This window comes from Ornithorhynchus anatinus, chromosome 11 (assembly GCF_004115215.2).
Source record: "Ornithorhynchus anatinus isolate Pmale09 chromosome 11, mOrnAna1.pri.v4, whole genome shotgun sequence".
Lineage (NCBI taxonomy): Eukaryota > Metazoa > Chordata > Mammalia > Monotremata > Ornithorhynchidae > Ornithorhynchus > Ornithorhynchus anatinus.
Window position 1 is genome coordinate 54343456 of NC_041738.1, and position 19413 is coordinate 54362868.

Genomic DNA, 19413 nt, shown 5'->3' on the forward strand with positions numbered 1-19413 from the left:
CACCGTAAGCACGCAGACGGGAAAAACACCCACCTGGGCCACGGATACTTTGAACCTAAGAACCCATGCGCACGCAGTCGCCCGCTCAAGCACACACACAGACACACACAGACACGCACACTCACACACACACACCCTCACACCCTCACCCCAGCTGCGATCAGCCTCGCTTACAGCCCAGGTCCCCTGGGGAAGGGGACTCGGGCCCAGACTCGCCTCTGCCCTGCAGGTGGTCGGACGGAAGGCCGTCCCTCAGGCCCGGGGTGGGAGCGGGCAGTCCCAATCCCGGCACCGACCCTCCCCGCGTCTCCCCGCGCCCGCCCCCGTTGGAATCCGCAGCGGCGGCCCGGGCACGGCCAGCAGGGCAGCCCACGTGCTGGTGCCACCGCAGTGCAGAGCTCGAGGGGCGCCCCCCGCCCCAACTCCCCGGCCCTCGGGGTTCACACAGAGACCCCCCCCCCCCCCCCCCCCAAGCTCCCTCTCCCTCTGACCCCCCACCCCTCCTCCCCTCCGGGGTAGGGGGAAGCAGGGGCGGGGGCGCCATCGCCGGGACGCCCCGGTCCCTTTCAGGCCGTCCCGAGGAGAGGGTTCACCTCTTCCTCCCCTTCCCCCCCACCCTCCCCACCTTTCTTCCTCGGCGGCAGCCTCTCCCGCAGCCGGTTCCAGGGGGCGGGAGGCCGCCTTCCCCGCCCCTTCCCCTCCTCCCCCTCCCGCCCCCTCCCCGCTAACTTTGCCCGGTCCCGGCCGGCGCAGAGCTCGCCCGGCCACATCGCCGGAGGAAGAGTCGGGCTGGGCACCGGCTCCGCCCCCGCGCCCCCCGCATCCCCAGCCCGGGCCCGGGAGGATGCTCGGAGCTGGGTACCGCATCGGCGCCGCGGCGAGATGGCTGGGCACCGGACTGCTGGGTAAGGACTCCCTCCCCGGGGAGCGGGCACCTGCCCACCGAGCTGACCCCCGGGGCGGCCACGGGATGGCACCGGGAGGCACCTCCTTCCCCACACCCCGGGGCCCGGGGCTGCTTTTCCCTTCCCCCCCGAAATAGAGCGAGCGGGGCGCCGGGACGGGCCCACCGGGCCCCCGACTCCAGCCGGCGCCCACTGCTGGGGAGGGGGCACGGCCCAGAGAGGCGACCAACTTTGCTCCAGTTCGCTCGGCTGCCCCCTTCCCCCGCCCTCCCCGACCCGCCCTCCCCGACCCGCGCCGGGCTGGAGCAAGCCCCGCCCCCTTCTCGCCTTTCCCCTCTCCCTCCCCCCTTCCTCTTTTCTAGCCCCTCTCCGTTGGGAAGGGAAAGTCATGGGCAAAATCTGGGCAGTCTGCCCCCTTCCCCAGCAGAGAGCTCCCCTCCCCCACCATCGACCTTTCCCTTTTTTCTCTCTGGCCGTCCCCCAAGCTCTTTGATCCCTCTCGGCTGGCCAGGACGCATCTGGATCAGTCATGGGTTTGGAATCGGAAGGGTCCAGTGGCGACCCCCTCACCTTCGAATTCAGATGTCCTAGAGGAGGATCAGTGAAGTCTCTTGGCTCTTTAATGGACACCCTAGTACAGGGAACTGCAGGATCACTGAGGGGGCGGCCCCCACGCAGAAAGCAAGCTCCCCTCCGCCCCCCCCCCCGGCCCCCAAATCTCCCTATCCCCCGGACGCACACTGGGATTTGCTCCTCAGTTCTGCTCTGAGTCCCATCCACCGGTGGGCCTTCTGCTCTGAGGCTCCCTGTCGTCCGTGAAGCCTCCGGTGTTCATCTACAGTCCTCTAGGCTGTAAGCGCGTTGTGGGCTGGGGAATGCGTCTGCTAACTCTGCTGCACTGTATTCTCCCAATCGCCCAGTACAGTGCTCTGCACATAGTAAGTGCTCGATAAACACCATTGATTAATTGACCTCCAGAGCTTCAAGCAGCGCTGAGAGATAATTAATCGGGCCATCAATTCCCAATCGACGCCCCACTCCCGAGGGCTTTGCTTCTCCTGGCTCCAGGCCCTCACCCCCTGTACTCTGGCCTCCCCTGAGCTTCACCAGATGTCAGCAGTGGCTTTGCTAGACACGGTGGGGTTAGTTTTGGGGGTTTTAGCTGGCAGAGGTAATATCCTTATGTCACTCAGCTTTCTTTATCATCTGGGATAGAGGGCCTTCTACTTAAACACATAAACGCAAACACACATACACACATCCTTCAGAATAAAAAAGGCTGGTGGAATGGGGAGGAAAGGGGAAAAAAGTCAGAGAAGGGAAAGTTCTCCCTAAACGTGACCCCACTTCCACGTATGAAGATGGCCCTTGGGGAGCCCCAGTGTCCCGAATGGGTCTGAAAAGGGTTGAGTCGGAACCGAAAGTCCCCATCCAGCAAAGGGCTGTTTCCGATTCCCTGAACCCGAAACCGGAACTTTGCGGGCCTGGGTTGGACCTTTGGGGCGGAGGGTCATCGAGACCGGGTTGGGGAGGCAGCACGGTCTAGTTAAAAGAGGACAAGACTGGGGGGGGGGGTCATCGAGATGAGGGTTCTAATCCAGGCTCTGCCACTTGACTGCCGTGTGACCTTGAGCAAGTCACTTCACTTCTCTGGGCCTCAGTTTCGACATCTGTGAAATAGGGATTAAATACCCGTTCTCCCTCTCTCTTAGACTGCGAGCCCCGTGTAGGACAGGGAGGGTGTCCGATCTGATTATGTAATCTGTATTGCCCGCAGCGAATAGCACAGTGCTTGACACATCCCAAGTGGTTAATGCCAACGTTATTATTACGGGGGGGCCGGGCTGGACCAAATTCTACCAACGCCGGACTGCTGGGGAGGGAACCCTTTCCAAAGCTCCTGATAACTTTGCTCCAGTGACCTCGAGTGCCCCCCACCGCCCACCCCCTTCCCTCCTTCTCACTGCCTCTCTCTCCCTCCCTCATCTCCCCTCCTCCCTCGTCCTCTCCCACTTTAAACTCTCCTGTCTTCTCCTTCCGTCCCCTTTATTGTCCCTCCGTTCCCCTTCCCTTCTCCCGACCCCTCCGCCCCTCCCGCTCCACATCCTCCCCCCTGGTCCGTCCCCAGCCCGGGGGCAGGGGCGGGGGCGGGGGCAGCCGGCTCCCGGGGGCGGGCGATCCACGTGCCTCCTTCCCGCTAACTTTGCCGAGTTGTGGCCGGCGCAGAGCTCGCCCGGCCGCATCTCTGGAGGAGGAGGGGGAGGAGGAGGAGGAGGAGGAGGAGGAGGAGGTAGAAGGCTGGGCAGAGGCTCTGCCTCCAGGCCGGGCCCGCCCCGCAGTCCACACCCTCCTCGACTCCCCGCCCCGCAGCAGCCGGGAGGATGCTCGGAGCTGGGTACCGCATCGGCGCCGCGGCGAGATGGCTGGGCACCGGACTGCTGGGTAAGGACTCCCTCCCCGGGGAGCGGGCACCTGCCCACCGAGCTGACCCCCGGGGCGGCCACGGGATGGCACCGGGAGGCACCTCCTTCCCCACACCCCGGGGCCCGGGGCTGCTTTTCCCTTCCCCCCCGAAATAGAGCGAGCGGGGCGCCGGGACGGGTCCACCGGGCCCCCGACTCCTGCCGGCGCCCACTGCTGGGGAGGGGGCACGGCCCAGAGAGGCGACCAACTTTGCTCCAGTTCGCTCGGCTGCCCCCTTCCCCCGCCCCTCTCCGCCCTCCCCGGCTCGAGGAATGCCCCTCCCCCTCTCTCCGCCCCCTCTTCTCCCCCCCCCCCGCCCCCCGCCCTCCCTCTCTTCTCTACCTCTCTCCTCCTCCTCCTCCCTTTCTCTTGCGCACTTCCCCCACTGATAGGAGAACAATCCTGAGCACCATCGGGAAGCCCCCCGCCCCCCAACCCCTGCAGGGTCTCCCCCACCTCTGTCTAGGATTTCCACTCTGCCCCCCACCCGGAGGTAGCAGGCAGTATTCCCGGGGACAAGGTCTCCTTTCTCCAGGCTAGGATACATCTGGCTGCCGAGTTGGGAATCCAGGCAGAGGAGGTAGAGGCGGGGAACAGGAGGGTCCGCCCGATTTTGGTCCTTATATTTCCACCCCCTCCCCCGTTTCACCCCATGGAGAAGGCCCTGGGGAAGCCGGCGTGTCCAGAACACATCTGAAATGAGTTGGGTGGCAACCCAAAGCCCCCAGCCAACATCTTGGGGTTTCTGATTTCCTGGCCTTAGATCTAGGGCTTTAGAAGCCCCCCCGGGTTAGGGTTGACCCTTGGAGGCGGGAATCGTCCCGTCGGGGAGGAGGCAGGGGTGGCATTGGAGCTCATGGCCTCATCCTCCGCATAGGAGAAATCTGGGGAGGCATGTGGGCCTGTCGCTCCCCGCGACCTACCCCTCTCGCCCCAGGAATCCCACTCAGGGGCCTGAGCCAGCCACTGTCCCTGGGGCTGCCGAGCTGGGCTTGGAAGGGTCTTTGCCGCTGGGCAGAACTGGAGGAAGTAGAATTGAGAGGGCCGGTCAGTCAGTCAATCGTATTTATTGAGTGCTTACCGTGGCAGAGCACCGTACTGTGCGCTTAGCACTGCTGAGGGAAGCCTTGGGGGAGAGCAGGAGAGACACAGGGGTAAGAGAGGACGTTATGGGGGGGAGGGGCGATCCCCAGGTGCCACCCCAGTGAGTCCAGTGGTGGGTGCCGAGCAACCCCAAGGGGCAGCGGCTGGTTGGTGGTGTGGGCGGATGAGGAGCCTGGAACCTGCAGAGCTCAGAAAGTCATGGGAACTGAGGGGAAGGGGAAAGGAACCGCCCTGGGTCAGGCCGACTGGGACAGATTATGGCCGGGCCCCTTTGCCTGGGGTTTGGAGGCACCTGGGGCTTGGAACCTCTGGTCTGGGTGGGCCCCGGATGGCGGCGGCTGGGGAGGAGAACACCTTTCATTTGGGACCGTTTTCGAAGCTCCTCCTCCCTCCCCTCGAGCTGCGTCTCTGGATCTCGCAGCCGGCAGTAGCCCAGATCAGGAGGCAGGGATGCTTGGTCCATTCATTCATTCATTCAATAGTATTTATTGAGCGCTTACTATGTGCAGAGCACTGTACTAAGCGCTTGGGATGAACAAGTCGGCAACAGATAGAGACAGTCCCTGCCGTTTAACGGGTTTACAGTCTGATCGGGGGAGACGGAGAGACAAGAACAATGGCAATAAATAGGTCCCTGTCCTGGCGATGTTTCTGAAATGCTGGATGACCTTGGGCAAGTTGCTTTTACCTCTCTGGGCCTCTACTTCCTCTGCCCTCCCCAGAAATTCAGGAGATCAGAGATGGGAAAGAGTGTGGGAAAAGAGAGGCAGAGAAACCAAAGGGAGGAATATTACAGCACTTCTTTGGGGTTCTCTTAGTCCCTTCCTCCCTCGCTCTTCCCATCTCCCCCTCCTAAGATCTCTTCTCCCCACCCCCTCTCCCCCTTTCCTCTCTCTGCTCCCTGTTTCGGTCAACACTACAGATAGGTTTGAGTAGCCTCGGGCCCATAGTTATCATCATTATTATCTGTGAGGCCTGACCAGTCTTTCGGTACATTCTTATTACGATGAGACAACTATAGTTTCTAAACCTAATGCTTTACTGTGTGCCTCGAATTTGTGAAACTTACTGCTTTTCCTATTGCATAATTATTCATCACCAGCCTGCAAAGTTTGCATGGGACCCCCATCCCTATCCTGGACTTGAGAGGTGACAGTCCTTTTGTCTCCACAGCTGTTCTCAGTTCTCATGGGGAACTGAGTTGCTGTGATAGGTGTGTATGTGTGTTGGGGGGGGGGTGGAATGGGGGCAGGGGCAGGGGCATCTCTCCAGACCCCGGGCCCCAAGGCCTTGCTCCTAGATGTTCTTGAGGACCATTCTCTGTCCCTCCTCAGCGGGGGTCAGAGCTGGGAGAAGAGTTGGGTTACTTGGCGCAGAATCAAAACAGACTTTTCCAGCTTTGAGGGCAGCCGGCATCGGGGGGCAGAACTGCCGAGCTGTGGAGCTGGGGCAGGGGCGTTCTCCCCGAAGGGTCAGCAAATAGTGAGGGGAAAACAGCTCTAGGGTGGCTGAATCTGGGCCTCTGCTGGTGCAGGGGAGGAGCAATCCTGTGGGAAGGAGAGTGGGTCACGATGGTATTTCTCCAGTGTTTACTATGTGCCAATCACTGCCCTAAGCGCTGGAGCAGAGACGATGCAAACATCTAGCACGCAGTCCCAGTTCCTCATGAGTTTGGAGTATGGAGGAGAGCAGCCTCTTGGAGAGAGCAAGGACAGGGAGGCTGGGCCTCAGGGGTCTCAGCTGAGGATCGATCAACCAATCAATCAGTCAGTCAATCAACTTACTGTATGCAGTAAGTTAAGAGAACTTAATGTATGCAGAGCACTGTGGTAAGAGGTTGGAACAGTACAATACGTATTTCATAACGAGTTTACAGTTTAGAGGGGGGGAAAAGATTACCTCCGGCCCGTACAGGGAACGAATCCATGTCCTTGGCACTACCAGATAGGATGTGCTGTGTGGCTCTAGGTAAATGCATAACCCTCTCTGATCCTCAATTTCTCTCTTCCGGAACTGGAGGACTGATCCTCCTCTCTCATTTCCACCGGGACGCCCAGGCTCCTGACCCCTGGGGCCCGATTCTGGGCAATCTCGCCCAACGCAGATACTTTTGACCTCCCTCCCGGCTCCTCCTCTTCTCCCTGGGCTCTGCGCTTTGGGGCGGGGGTCGAGGCAGGAGGAGGGTGAGCTGGAGTTGGTGTTGAAGGCCTGGCTCTGGGTACCAGCAGCGTATCCGGGCTGGGCAGCAGGCACTGGGGAGGGCAGGAGGAAGGAGGGGAGGCTTCTCCTTGGATGGTGTCTTCCCTGTTCTTCTCCCGGCACTGGCTGCTTCCCTCCCCTTCCATTTACGCCGGACCGTCCCGCTCTCCACCTTCAAAGCATTACTAAGGTCACAGCTCCTCCAAGAGGCCTTCCCCGATTAAGCCCACTTTCCCCCCCGACTAGCTCTCCCTTCTGCATCATCAAAGCACTTTAATCTCATTATGACCTTTGGACATTTGATATTCGCCCCACCCCCAACCCCACAGCACTTATGTACATGTCTTTAAATTATATATTATAAGTGGCTTATTTATTAATTCAATCGTTCAGTCGTATTTATTGAGCGCTTACTGTATGCAAAGCACTGTTCCAAGCGCTTGGGAGAGTACGATATAACAGCAAACAGACACATTCCCTGCCCTCAACGAGCTTAGAGTCTAGAGACGAGCCAATCATGTTAACGTCTGTCTCCCCATCTAGAATGTAAGCTCGTTATGGGCAGGGAACGTGTCTGCTAATTCTGTTGTATCGCACTCTTCCAAGCGCTTAGTACGGTGCTCTGCTCGTAGTAAGTATTCGATGAAGGCGATTGATTGATTGATTGATTGATTGATAGGGTCCCGGCAGCCCGGCTGGGACCAGAGCCCAAGAAGGTCCCAGGCCAGCGGGGGCGGGGGTCGTTGTCTCTGTTGGAACTCCCTAAGGCCTCCGAGCTAATCTCTCGAGTACCGGAGGGGAGTAGGGTCTTCCTGGGTCTGGGGTTGGGGGTGGAGGGGGCTGTCCTGGGGGCGGCACTTTGCGCGGTCGTCTGCGTTCTTCCCGACCCTTGACCTCCTCCTCCTCGGGCTGCCACCGGACGGGGCCGCGGTCCGGGCCGGACTAAGGGGGGTGCTGATGTCTCTCCCCTTCATTCTCAGCCCAGAATGCAGTCAAGGGAGCGCAAGCTGCAGCAGGAGGGATTTAGGCCAGACGGTCCGCACTCGTCGGGGTACGAAAGGCAGGAACAGGTGACCGAAAGAGGATGGGGACTCGCCCTCTCCTGAGCCCCTTGGCTCGGGGGTGTCGGATGTCTCATCCGGGCAGGTCCCGGGGGAGAACTGCGGGGGACAAGGGGTCTAGGAGAGTGGGACCGGGGGGGGGGGGGGTGGGGGGCACGGTCAGCGTAAGGAGAGAAAGAATAAGGAGGGGAGCGAGACCGCGGGCCGCAAGGGGGCGGAGAAAGAGCGGGAACGGAGCGCGGAAAACTCACCCACGTGGGCCCCCTCCCAACCCCCTTCCCGAGGGGGAATTCCTCGGCATCCTCGGGATCCGGGACCCAAATGTCAGGGGCGGGGCGGGGCGGCGGCTTCTTGCTGCAGGAGTCAGGCGGGGACACCCTGTCTCCAGGCCGCGCCGCAGCTCCGGGCTCCGGTCCCCCCCTCCCCCTGTTTCCCTGAGTCAGCGCCGCAGCCGGTGCAGGGGCCCGGCCCCGGCCCCGCTCCCACCCCCTGCCCCGGCTCCGGTCCCAGCCCCGGCCCCCACCCCGCTCCCACCCCCTGCCCCGGCCCCAGCCCGCTGACGCCACCGGGCCGCTCCATCCCCCCGCCCACCGGACCCTCCCCGCCCCCAATGCGGCAGGCGCGTCCCGCCCGGGGACCCAGGAGTCGTCCCCCTTCCCCCCCTCAAGCGGGACGAGGACGGGGAGAGCCGGCGCTGCTCTCCTACCCCGGAGTCCCCTCGCCCCCCACCCGTCGGGGCAGCCCCCCGCCCTTGCCTGACCGGAGCGGGGGAGGGGGGGGGGGAGCGGTACGGGCCCGAGGACGGATGGACGGTCTGGGACCCTGAACTCTGGCCTCTCCCCGGGTCAGGTCCAGCTCCGCCTCCTGTAGTCCTCCTCACTCCTTCAAGCGATGGTGGATGGGTGGGTGGGCCTCTCCCAGCCCTTCTCCCGGCTCCGCCACTTGCCAGCTGAGTGACTTGGGGCAAGTCACTTAACTTCTCTGTGCCTCATTTACCTCATCTGTAAAATGGGGATGAAAACTGTGAGGCCCACGTGGGACAACCTGATCACCTTATATCCCCCAGCGCTTAGAACAGTGCTTTGCACATAGTGAGCGCTTAACAAATACCACGATTTTTATTTTATTCTCCCCCGTCTCCTCGTTGGGCCGTAGGCTGCAGTTTGGAGGCACCCACCACCCCCAATCCCCACGCCCCCAATTCGAGGTGTTGCCCGGCCTGCCCCGCCACCGCAGGTGGGCAGCTAGGACCGCGTTAACTTGGGAGATGGCGACCCCGGCAGCCAGGGGAGGAGCCCAGGGGCCCGGACGATTGGGCAGAGGAATTCATTCATCCATTCATCCATCCATCCATCCATCCATCCATCCATCCATCCATCCATCCATCCATCCATCCATCCATCCGTATTTATTGAGCCCCTACTATGTGCAGAGCACTGTATTAAGCGCTTGAATCGCGGGGAGGGGGAGAGGTTTGGGCGGCAGGCTCGGGACTCCTTCCTGGACTCCTTCTGCTGTGGCTTCTGGTTCTCCCCCCAAACTATCCAAAGGCGACCGGGCCCACTAGGAGCCCGGATCCCTCCTTTCTAGCCTTTCTCAATCAATCAGTGGTATTTATTGAACACTTACTGCGTGCAGATCACTGTACTAAGCGCTTGGGAGGGTGTAATACAACGAGGTTGGCGTACACATTCCCAGCTCACGATGAGATTACCGTCTCCTCTCCAAGCTTCGGTTTCCTCACATTTTGTAGCGTTTGTTAAGCACTGGCACCCTACTGTGAGCAGGTGTAGACCAGGGTTCTAATCCCCTCTCCACCACTTGTCTGCTGTGTGACCTTGGGCAAATCACTTCCCTTCCTCTGTGCCTCCATTACCTCGTCTTTAAAATGGAGATTAAGACTGTGAGCCCTATGTGGCTCACAATCCGACCTGATCACTTTGTATCTTCTCCAGCACCTAGAACGGTGCTTGGCACATAGTAAGCGCTTAACAAAGGCCACCATGGTTCATTCATTCAATCGTATTTATTGAGCGCTTGCTGTGTGCAGAGCACCGTACTAAGTGCTTGGGAAAGTACAGTACAGCTATAAAGAGAGGCAATCCCTGCTCACAACGAGTTCACAGTCTAGAGAGGGGGAGACAGACATCAATATTAGTAAACAGGCATGAAGACATCAATACAAGTAAACAGGCATGAAGATATCAATACAAGTAAGCAGACAACAATATAAATAAATCAAATTACATTAACAAGCACCATTATTATTATTATTACAAGCTAATCAGGTTGGACACAATCCTTGTCCCACATAGGGCTCGTAGTCTTAATCCCCATTTTATAGTTTAGGAAACTGAGGCACAGAGAATTTAAGTGACTTGCTCAAAGTCAAACAACACACAAGTGGTGGAGTCGGGATTAGAACTCAGGTCTGACCCCCAGGCCTGAGCTCCATCCACTAGGTTAAGCCCACCCTGAAACCGAGTGTAATATCTGCTGTCCTCCCTCCCCTCCCCCCTGCTCCTTTCCCCCAGGGCCAGGAGGAGGACGGAGAGGGTGAGACAAGGTGCTGCGTCCTGCTCCTTGTACCTTCCCTGTAATAATAATAATAATGATTATGGTACTTGTTAAGCGCTTACTCTGTACCAAACACTGCTCGAAGCACTGGGGGCAGGTTGGACACAGTCCCTGTCCCACATGGAGCTCACACTCTTAATCCCCATTTTACAAATGAGGGAACCGACACCGAGAGAAGTGAAACGACTTGCCCAGGGTCACACAAGCAGACATGTGACAGAGGCGGGTTTAGAACCTAGGTCCTTCTGACTCCTAGGCCCGAGCTCTATCCACCAAGCCATGCTGCTTCCCCTGGCCTGCCCCTCCGCCGCCGTCCAACCCCACGGCCTCTCCTCCCTCCCTGTGCCCTGAGCAGGCGTCCTCCTGGTTCCCGTGGTTCTGGCCCTGGAGGTCTCGGTCGGGAAGACCCCCCTCATCACGGCCCTGAACGGCACCGACATCCTTCTGCCCTGCACTTTCTCCACCTGCATTGGCTTCGAGAACCTCTATTTCTGGTGGAAGTACAATAGCACGGACGACTACCAGGACGTGAGTGCTTGGGGAACCTGGCTGGGGAGGGGGGCTGCCGAGGCTGGGGAGGAAAACGAATCCCCATTTTCCTGGACTCCTGGCTGCATCGCTGAGGCCGCTTTAAATTGCAGCGGGGGGGATTCAGGTTAGATGGATCACACAGTCAGTTGGTCACACAGTAAGCTGTGTGACCTTAGGCAAGTCACTTCGCTTCTTTGGGTCTCGGTTATCTGATCTGTAAAATGGGGATTAAGAGTGTGAGCTCTGTGTGGAACAGGGGCTCTGTCCAACCTGATTAACTTGTATCTGCCCCGGAGCCTAGAACAGTGCTTGGCATATAGTAAGCGCTTAATAAGTGCAATAGCAATAATAATGTTGGTATTTGTTAAGCGCTCACTATGTGCAGGGCACTGTTCTAAGCGCTGGGGTAGATACAGGCTAATCAGGTTGTCCCACGTGAGGCTCACAGATGAGGTAACTGAGGCACAGAGAAGTTAAGTGACTTGCCCACAGTCACACAGCTGACGAGTGGCAGAGCTGGGATTCGAACCCATGATCATAATAATAGTATTAGTATAATAATGATAGCATTATTATTATTATTAATGGGACAGCGGGACAGTCCCACAGCACTGACGTACACATCCGTACATTTGTAATATCCCTTTAGAATAATATCTTCTTTCCCGTCCAGACTGCAAGTTCCCTGTGAGCGGGGAACGTACCTACCAACTCCGTTATATTGTGCTCTCCCAAGTGCTTAGTACAGTGCTCTGCACACTGTAAGTGCTCAATGAATACCATCGATTGATTGATTGATTGATTGATGGACGGACGGCCCTTCTGAAGGGAAGAGGGACTGGAACGCTGGGGTCACCTAGTTGGGGGGATTTTGTTCAAATAATAGTATTTATTGCTCTGTGCAGAGCACCGTTTCAAATGCTTGAGAGAGTGAATTACGAGAGTCAGTAAACAGGATCCGTTCCCTCAAGGAGCTTACAGTCTGTCCTGGGAGTAGGTGGGCAAGCCTTGTTGAAGGCTGGGGTGGTCCCCGGGGTAGAAAAAGGCCAGGTGCCCCTTGTCAGTCAGTCGATCGTATTTATTGCTCTCTTATCGTGTACAGAGCACTGTACTAAGCGCTTGGGAGAGTACAAAATAGCAATATAACGGACACATTCCCTACCCATAACGAGTTTATAGGCTAGAGGGGGAGAGAGACATTAATATAAATAAATAAATTAAAGTTATTACGGAGTTATTACAGAGTTAGACCAAGTTAGCTCTGCCTAACGCCCTTTATTAGAGGAGGGTCCACGGGGCCAGGGATGGGGGCTGCGGAGAGGGTCACCGCGGTGTCCAGAGACGGCTCCGATTGTCCTCCTTAATGACCACGGGGAAGGCCTGAGGTTCCTGGGGACAGTTATCTCCTTTCTCCGTGACTTTGGGGGCTCCGCAGAGGGATGGACGAGATGACCTCCGGAGGGCCGAGCCGGGGCATCCGGGAGATCATTCTCACCTCACTCGGCCGTCCTCTCTGCCCCCGTCCACCTCCAACCCCCTCCGTCCCCCTCCAACCCCCTCCGTCCCTGCAGTTGCTGGAGGGGATGGTCAAAAACGAGAAGTCGGAGCCCAGAGTGAGGAAGGAAATGCACAGCCGCATCGTGCTGGTCGGTTCCACGCGGGACAAGAAGAACAACATCTCCATCGTGCTGCAGGAGGTGGAGTTTGCCGACGCTGGCAAGTACACCTGCCGGGTCAGGAACCCCAAGGAGAAGAACGCTCAGCACGAAGCCACCATCACGCTCAACGTGGTGAAACAACGTATGGGGAGGCTCTGGCTGCCTGGGTGGGGGGGGTGGGCACCCCGAGAGGAGGGCGGGGGGCGCTGGAGACGCTGAAGGCTGAGCACGGGGCCTGGGAGTCAGAAGGACCTGGGTTCTAATCCCGACTCCGTCATCAGAATAATGGTATTTATTAAACGCTTACTATGTGCCCAGCACGGTTCTAAACTCTGAGATAGACGCAAGGTAATCAGGTTGTTCAACGTGGGGCTTTCAGTCTTAATCCCCATTTTCCAGTTGAGGTCACTGAGGCACAGAGAAGTTAAGCGGCTTGCCCAAGGTCACGCAGCAGCTAAGTGGCAGAGCCGGGATTAGAACCAACGTCCTCCGACTCCCAAGCCCGGGCTCTTTCCGCTAAGCCACGCTGCTTCTCTATGTCTGCTGTGTGGCCTTAGGCAAGTCACTTCACTTCTCTGGGTCTCAGTTATCTGTAAAATGGGGATTAAGAGTGTGAGCCCCGTGTGGGACAAGGGCTGTGTCCAACCTGATTAACTTGTATCTTCCCGGGCGGCTTAGAACAGTGCTTGGCATATAGTAAGCGCTTAATAAGTGCAATAATAATAATAGTATTAGTATAATATTATTATTATTATTATTAACGGGACAGCAGGCCAGAGTCCCCGGGGGCCCCCGCGGGCTCAGCATGCTGTAGTGGAGTAGTGACAGTAGCAGGGTGGGTTAGTGGAAAGAGCAAGGACTTGAGAGTCAGAGGACATGGGTTCTAATCTTGCCTCATCCACTTGTCTGCTGTATGATCTTGGGCAAGTCACTTAACTTCTCTGTGCCTCAGTTATCTCATCTGTAAAGTGGGAATTAAAACTGTGAGTCCGACGTGGGACCACCTGATTACCCTGTATCTACCCCAGTGCTTAGAACAGTGCTTGGCACATAGTAAACTATTAACAAATACCATCATTATTATTATTACTATGCGCCAAGCACTGTATTTAGCGGTGGGAAAAGAGGTGTAAACCCGGTCCTTGACCCCCAAGGTGCTCACAGAACTAGTGAACAAGCCTTCCTCAAAGTCCCCCCCCCCCCCAGTTGCTCTGTCGTTCCCTTTGACCCCTGGGCTGGTCCCAAGTTCACGGCGACTCATTAACCGACTCCACACCTCCTAATTCAGACTTCAGCTCACAGGACCAAAATGCAGCCCGCTTTGGATCAGAAGAGTAAAAAGGAGCAGCGTAGCCTAGTGGATAGAGCCCGAGGCCTGGGATTCAGAAGGACCTGGGTTCTAATCCCGGCTCTTCCACTTGTTTGCTGTGTGACCTGGGTCTAGTCACTTCACTTCTTTGTACCTCCGTTACCTCATCTGTTAAATGGGGATTTCTACTATGAGACCCAAGTGGGACGTGGACTGTGTCCAATATGATTATCTTGCATATCTACCCTAGCGTTTAGTACAGTGCTTGGAACATAGTAAGTGCCTGATACTATTTTTTCAATAAAGAGTCCCTTTACCCTGCTGTCCCTGCCCTTCTTTCTGCCCAGTCCTGTCCTTGAGACTGAGATCTGGGCACAGCAAGTTGCCCAGCTGGCCCGGCGCTACCGGTGGCAGGTGCCAATCTCTGACTCTGAAGCCCTCAGTGGTTCCCAGAGCTTTCCTGGTTCTGTGACGGTGGAGTCCCTGGCTCAGGAGGAATCAGTCAGGACCCCATCACACCCCTTGTAGATACCCCAGGGCTTAGTACGGTGGCTGACACATAGTAAACTCTTCAAAAATACCACAATTATTTGCCTCTTCCTTTCCACCCACTGCTCCCTGACCTGCCAAGATATCAGACAAAGGTAGCATGGTTTAGTGGAAAGAGCAAAGGCCTGAGAGTCAGAGGACCTGGGTTCTAATCTTAGTTTTGAAAAAATCCTTGCTGCGTGGCCTTGTCTTTAAATTTCTCCCTTCAATTCTGTTCTCCTTCCTACTTTGACTGTGAAGCCCCATGCAGGACAGAGACTGTATCCAACCTAATTAACTTGTAACTACCCCAAGGGCTAGAGCAGTGTTTGACATATAGTAAGCATTCGCACATAGTATGGCACATAGTAAGTACTTAACAAATACCATTATTAATAATAATAATAATAATAAATACCCTAAAAAAGATGAGTCCCCCGCCCCTTCCCGCCTTTTTCTGACCAATTAAATTCAACTGCAATGGGGTCTGTCTCATTCAGGGAATTCTTTGCTTTTCCTCCGACTGGCCAAGTGGTCTTGGAGATGGGATTTCCTAAGGAAAGATCCCTGCGATGAGAAGCCAAAGATGGGGGTGTCATGGAAACCCTTCTAAGAGATAAGGAACCTGGAATAATGATATTTATTTCTTGCCTGCTATGTGTTAAGCTCTGCGGGAAATGCAAGGTAATCAGATGAGACACAGTCCCTTTCCCACACTGGGCTCACCATCTAAGAAGAAGGGAGAACAGGTATTTGATTTCCATTTTACAGATGAGGAAACTGAGACCCAGAGAGGTTAAGAGATGTGCCCAAAGTCACCCAGCAGACAAAGTGGCAGAACCTGCACTAGAACTCGGGCCTTGTGACCCCCAGTTCCATTCTCCTTCCACTCACCTTCATTTTATTCGTTCTATCCCTTGTTTATAGATTGCTTCCAACCTTATTTCCAATGGTCTCCTCAAGGGTCCCTTCCTTCATGCCTTCCTGGAGGGTTGGGCCTGGCCTAAAGAAATGGGGATGGTGGGACAGAACTCCCGACCCTCCAGTAGGAGGGTTGGAGAGTGGTCTCAGACCTCACAGCGCTCCTTCTCCGCTCACCCCCTCACCGCTCTCTCTCCGCAGTGGAAGTGGTGGACAACACCGTAACCCTGATCATCGTGGCGGTCGTCGGGGGGTGTATCGGTCTGCTGATTGTTGTCATGCTGACCAAGAACGTCATCCTGTTCATCATCAAGAAAACACAGGAGAAGAAGTAAGTTAGGAATGTCCCCGACACACCAGACCCTCCCCTCACCCCAGTTTTTTTTTTTTAATGGCACCGGTTAAGTGCTTCGTATATGTCAAACATTGTTCTAAGCGCTGGGTTACGTGCAAGGTAATTAGGTCGGACACAGTCCCTATCCTGCATGGGATTCACAGTCTCCCCTCGTTCATATGTCTTACTGGTGGTCCAGTGGAACTAGCCTGGCTCTGGGAATCCGGAGACCTGGGCTGAAGGCCCAGTTCTGCCTCCGTTGTCAAAGGGGAAGCAGCTTGGCCTAGTGGAAAAAACACGGACCTGGGAGTCAGAGAACCTGCCTTCTCATGCCGGCTCTGACAACTGTTTGCTCTGTGACCTTGAACAAGTCATTTAACGTCTCTGTGCCTCAGTTTCCTCAACTGTAAAATGGGGATTAAATGCCTGTTCTATTTCCAACTTAGACTGGAAGCCCCATGTGGGACAGAGACTCCGTCCGACCTAATTAACTTGTACCTACCCCAGCGTTTAGAATAGTGTTTGACGCATAGTAGGTGCTTAAGAAGTACCATAAAAAAATCCGATTCCGACGAGGTGGACAGGGATTCTGAAAAATAGCTGCCTAATGCAGTTGGCAAAGACCACGGTGGCTCCCAAGGCGCTATGGCCCAGCACGGGGCTGCGGTCACTTCTGCCGCCTGCTGCGTGACCTTGGGCGAGTCACTTCACTTCTCTGGGCCTCAGTTCCCTCATCTGTAAATGGGGATTGAGACTGTGAGCCCCACCTGGGGCAGGGACTGTGTCCAACCGGATTTGCTCGTGTCTATCCCAGCGCTTAGTAAAGTGTCTGGCACATAGAAAGTGCTTAACAAATACTAAAATTTGTTAGTATTAGCAAATACACAACTACATAAATACATAAATACACAAGTGCATAACAAATACTACAACTTGGAGAAGCAGCATGGCTGGAGAAGCAGCGTGGCTTAGTGGAAAGAGCACGGGTCTGGGAGTCAGGGGACGTTGGTTCTAATCCAGGCTCTGCCACTCGTCTGCTCTGTGACCTTGGGCAAGCCACTTAACTTCTCCGTGCCTCAGTTACCTCATCTGGAAAATGGGGATTAAGACTGTGAGCCCCACGTGGGACAACCTGATTACCTTCTATCTATCCTAGCGTTTAGGGCAGTGTTTGACACATAGTAAGCGCTTAACAAGAGCCATAATAATTATTATTAATAATGAAGAACCTGTTCGTGCCCTCCCCAACGTACTGCACCTCTGAACGCCAGCTTAACTCACTCGTTGCACTCCCTGCCCCGGTGAGAAGGCACAGGCACTTGACAGGGAAGAGAGAGCGCGAGGTCTAAATCTCGGGACTGGGGAGGGTGGGAGGGGGGACGGAAGGGGCGAGGCCTGCCCTTACCCTCCTCTCCCACCCCCAGGAAGGAATGCCTGGTGAACTCCTCAGGGAACGACAACACAGAGAACGGACAGGCCGGCTCCAAAGCGGAACAGAAAGCCACGCCCAAGGCCTGAGTTCTGGGCCCGGGCCCCGGGCCCCGGCTGACCAGCGACTCCTGACCTCAGAGAGTCGCTCTTCGTGTTAAACTTTTTCGACGCTCGAGACGGTTCTGGAGTACCCACGTGCCTGCGATGCCTGCTGCTTGGGCACCGAGGGCTGGCCCCCGGCACGCTGCCCGCAGCCCCTGGGCCCGAGGGGCTGAGGTGACTGATGCGGGGAGGGAGAGGAGGAGGAAGAGGAGGAAGAGGAGGCGGCTTCCTGGGTGTGGATGGGGGGAGGGGCTGCCGCCCCTGGAGCTCTGGAGCGGGAGGGAGGGCGCACGGAGACATCCTGACTCTAGCCTCTCTTTCCACCCACGCCACTGAGTTTGGAGGAGTCTGGTAGGGTACTCCCACTCGGACCGGTGGATTGTTATGAAAGGCAACGTGGGGAGGGGCGGGGAGCCTTCCCTAGGGGTGCCCCGGGATAGGGTGACCTGGTGTGATCGGGCTGGGGCACCGATCTGCACATGGGCATTTAAAATCCGGTTCCCGTGGGTGGCATAGGCATCACTCAGCAAGACCAGGGGGATTCAGGAACCACCCCTGACTCCCTGTGCCCCTTGGCCTGGCCCTGCCCTCCTCCCTAATCCCGGGCATAGAAGCTGCTCCCATAACGGGGAGGTGCTGGCACCTCTGGCACGACGGTCCTCCCTCCCAGCGGTGCCAGCTTCCCCCTGGGTCATGCTCAGCCCAGCCGAGGGACCCCGCCTGGCCTATCCCCTGAGCCTCAGCCCTGGGTCGGCATCCGGGGGCAGAGCTGGCTTCCTGCTCCTGGTGTGGTCTGCTTCCCGGGATTTTGGGGGGAGAGGGGCGAGGGCTTCCCTCACTCCCTCCAGTGACTTTTAGAACTGGGGGAAGGAGGGGAGGGCAGGCGGAGGCCGACTGGGTAGATAACTCAACACTCCTCTTCTCCCTCTACTAACCCTGGGGACAGCTGCTTCCTGAGTTCCCGGGTAGAGGAGGTTAAGAGCTGGGGTGGGAGGATGCCTCAATCCGTTCCCCGCGTTGCAGTCTGACCAGGCTGAGGGATTTGGGCCTTGGGAGAAAATGGGGGTGGAGGGAGCTAATCCTCGGGGAGGGGCTTGGCTGAGGTCACTCAATGAGACGGTGGCAGAGCTGGAAGGAGGAGGCCCAATGTCCCCACGTGAAATGGTGTCTCCCCACGTCCCCTCCTCCTCAAGACCACGGGCAGCTCCAGGGGCCGTGGCCGCGGGCTTTACAAGAACCCCGTTTCCTGCGCCGGAGATGCCCCGTGGCTGATTTGGGCTACCAAGCCGGTGCCTCCCTTCTCCCCCCTCCTCTTGCCTGCTCCCTTCCTTGCGCCCCTCTCCCCACGTAAAGGGCTCGTCTTCCGCTCTGGGCGCCCTGTTCCCCCCACCCCGGAGCGGGGGCGATTCTCTCAAGTCTTCCTTCTGCTGAGACCACCTCGTCGTCACCCGCTGCTGCAGGGCTCGGGGCTTTTCTTCGCTTGTTCAGGAACCGTTTGGCGGCCCCTCGTGCTGGGGGCGGGGGGCGGAGGGCGGAGGGAGGGGAGGTTGGCAGTCTTTGCCTCAGTGCCTTGGTGTTTTTGCTTACTCCACCCCTGGGTGCGGGCCCTCAGTGGAAGGGAGCTCTGTCTGACCCCGGAGTAGGGCGAGCAGGCCCGGGGGGAGTCCCTCCCCTTGTGCGCTTGGGGCGCCTAGAGGGACAGGGAGAAGGTTGTGTGTGCCGGAGGGGAGAGCCTTGGGACTGGGTTTCAGACACCTGGGTTCTGGGCCCTGCTGGGATTCCGGCTCTGCCTGTAGCTCGGATTCGTCGGCGATGCTGGACCTTCCTTCTTCTCTGGGAGGTAGGATGGTTTAGGAATCGGAAAAAAAGGTATTTGTTAAGCGCTTACTATGTGCGAGGCACTGTAATAAGCGCTCGGGTGAATACGGGCAAAGTGGGTTGGACACGGTCCCTGTCCTGCGTGGAGCTCACAGTCCTAATCCCCATTTTACAGATGAAGTAACTGAGATGGAGTTAAGTGAAGTGGCTTGCCCAAGATCACACAGCAGAAAAGTGGCAGAGCCGAGATTAGAACCCAGGCTCGTGCTCTATCCACTAGGTCATCCTGCTTCCCAGCAGCAGCCGGAGATGAGGGTGAAGAGGGTGGTGGCTACTTCGTTGGCCCCAGCAGGGTCAATAATGTTCCCTGTGCTGAGGGGTCACTCTGGAGCATCCCTTCGTCCAGAGAAGATGGGGTGAAGAGTACACAGGACTTGGGCACATGGCAGAATCGAGCTGCCCAAAGCCCGGG

The 19413-nt window shown here is 57.2% G+C and overlaps 1 protein-coding gene across 2 annotated transcripts; it reads left to right on the forward strand.

Annotated features, from left to right (window-relative positions):
- Nucleotides 1-748: 748 nt before the first annotated feature.
- Nucleotides 749-19057, forward strand: SCN4B (sodium voltage-gated channel beta subunit 4). Of its 2 annotated transcripts, none has more exons than XM_029075333.2 (5): nt 749-905; nt 10665-10837; nt 12412-12640; nt 15458-15587; nt 17015-19057. In XM_029075333.2, exons 1-5 carry the CDS (start codon nt 845-847, stop codon nt 17106-17108), a joined length of 687 nt encoding a protein of 228 aa, XP_028931166.1. In that variant the 5' UTR covers nt 749-844; the 3' UTR covers nt 17109-19057. The 2 variants fall into 2 exon arrangements, with proteins under 2 accessions (XP_028931166.1, XP_028931164.1); XM_029075331.2 differs by lacking the exon at nt 749-905 and adding an exon at nt 3211-3347.
- Nucleotides 19058-19413: the final 356 nt, after the last annotated feature.

What these genes read in the sequence shown, in the direction of transcription:
- SCN4B (XM_029075333.2), top strand. Translation starts at nt 845, where the DNA reads ATGCTCGGAGCTGGGTACCGCATCGGCGCCGCGGCGAGATGGCTGGGC. An exon ending in GCACGGACGACTACCAGGAC is followed by an intron (nt 10,838 to 12,411) that starts GTGAGTGCTTGG and finishes CCGTCCCTGCAG; the next exon opens with TTGCTGGAGGGGATGGTCAA. An exon ending in GCTCAACGTGGTGAAACAAC is followed by an intron (nt 12,641 to 15,457) that starts GTATGGGGAGGC and finishes CTCTCTCCGCAG; the next exon opens with TGGAAGTGGTGGACAACACC.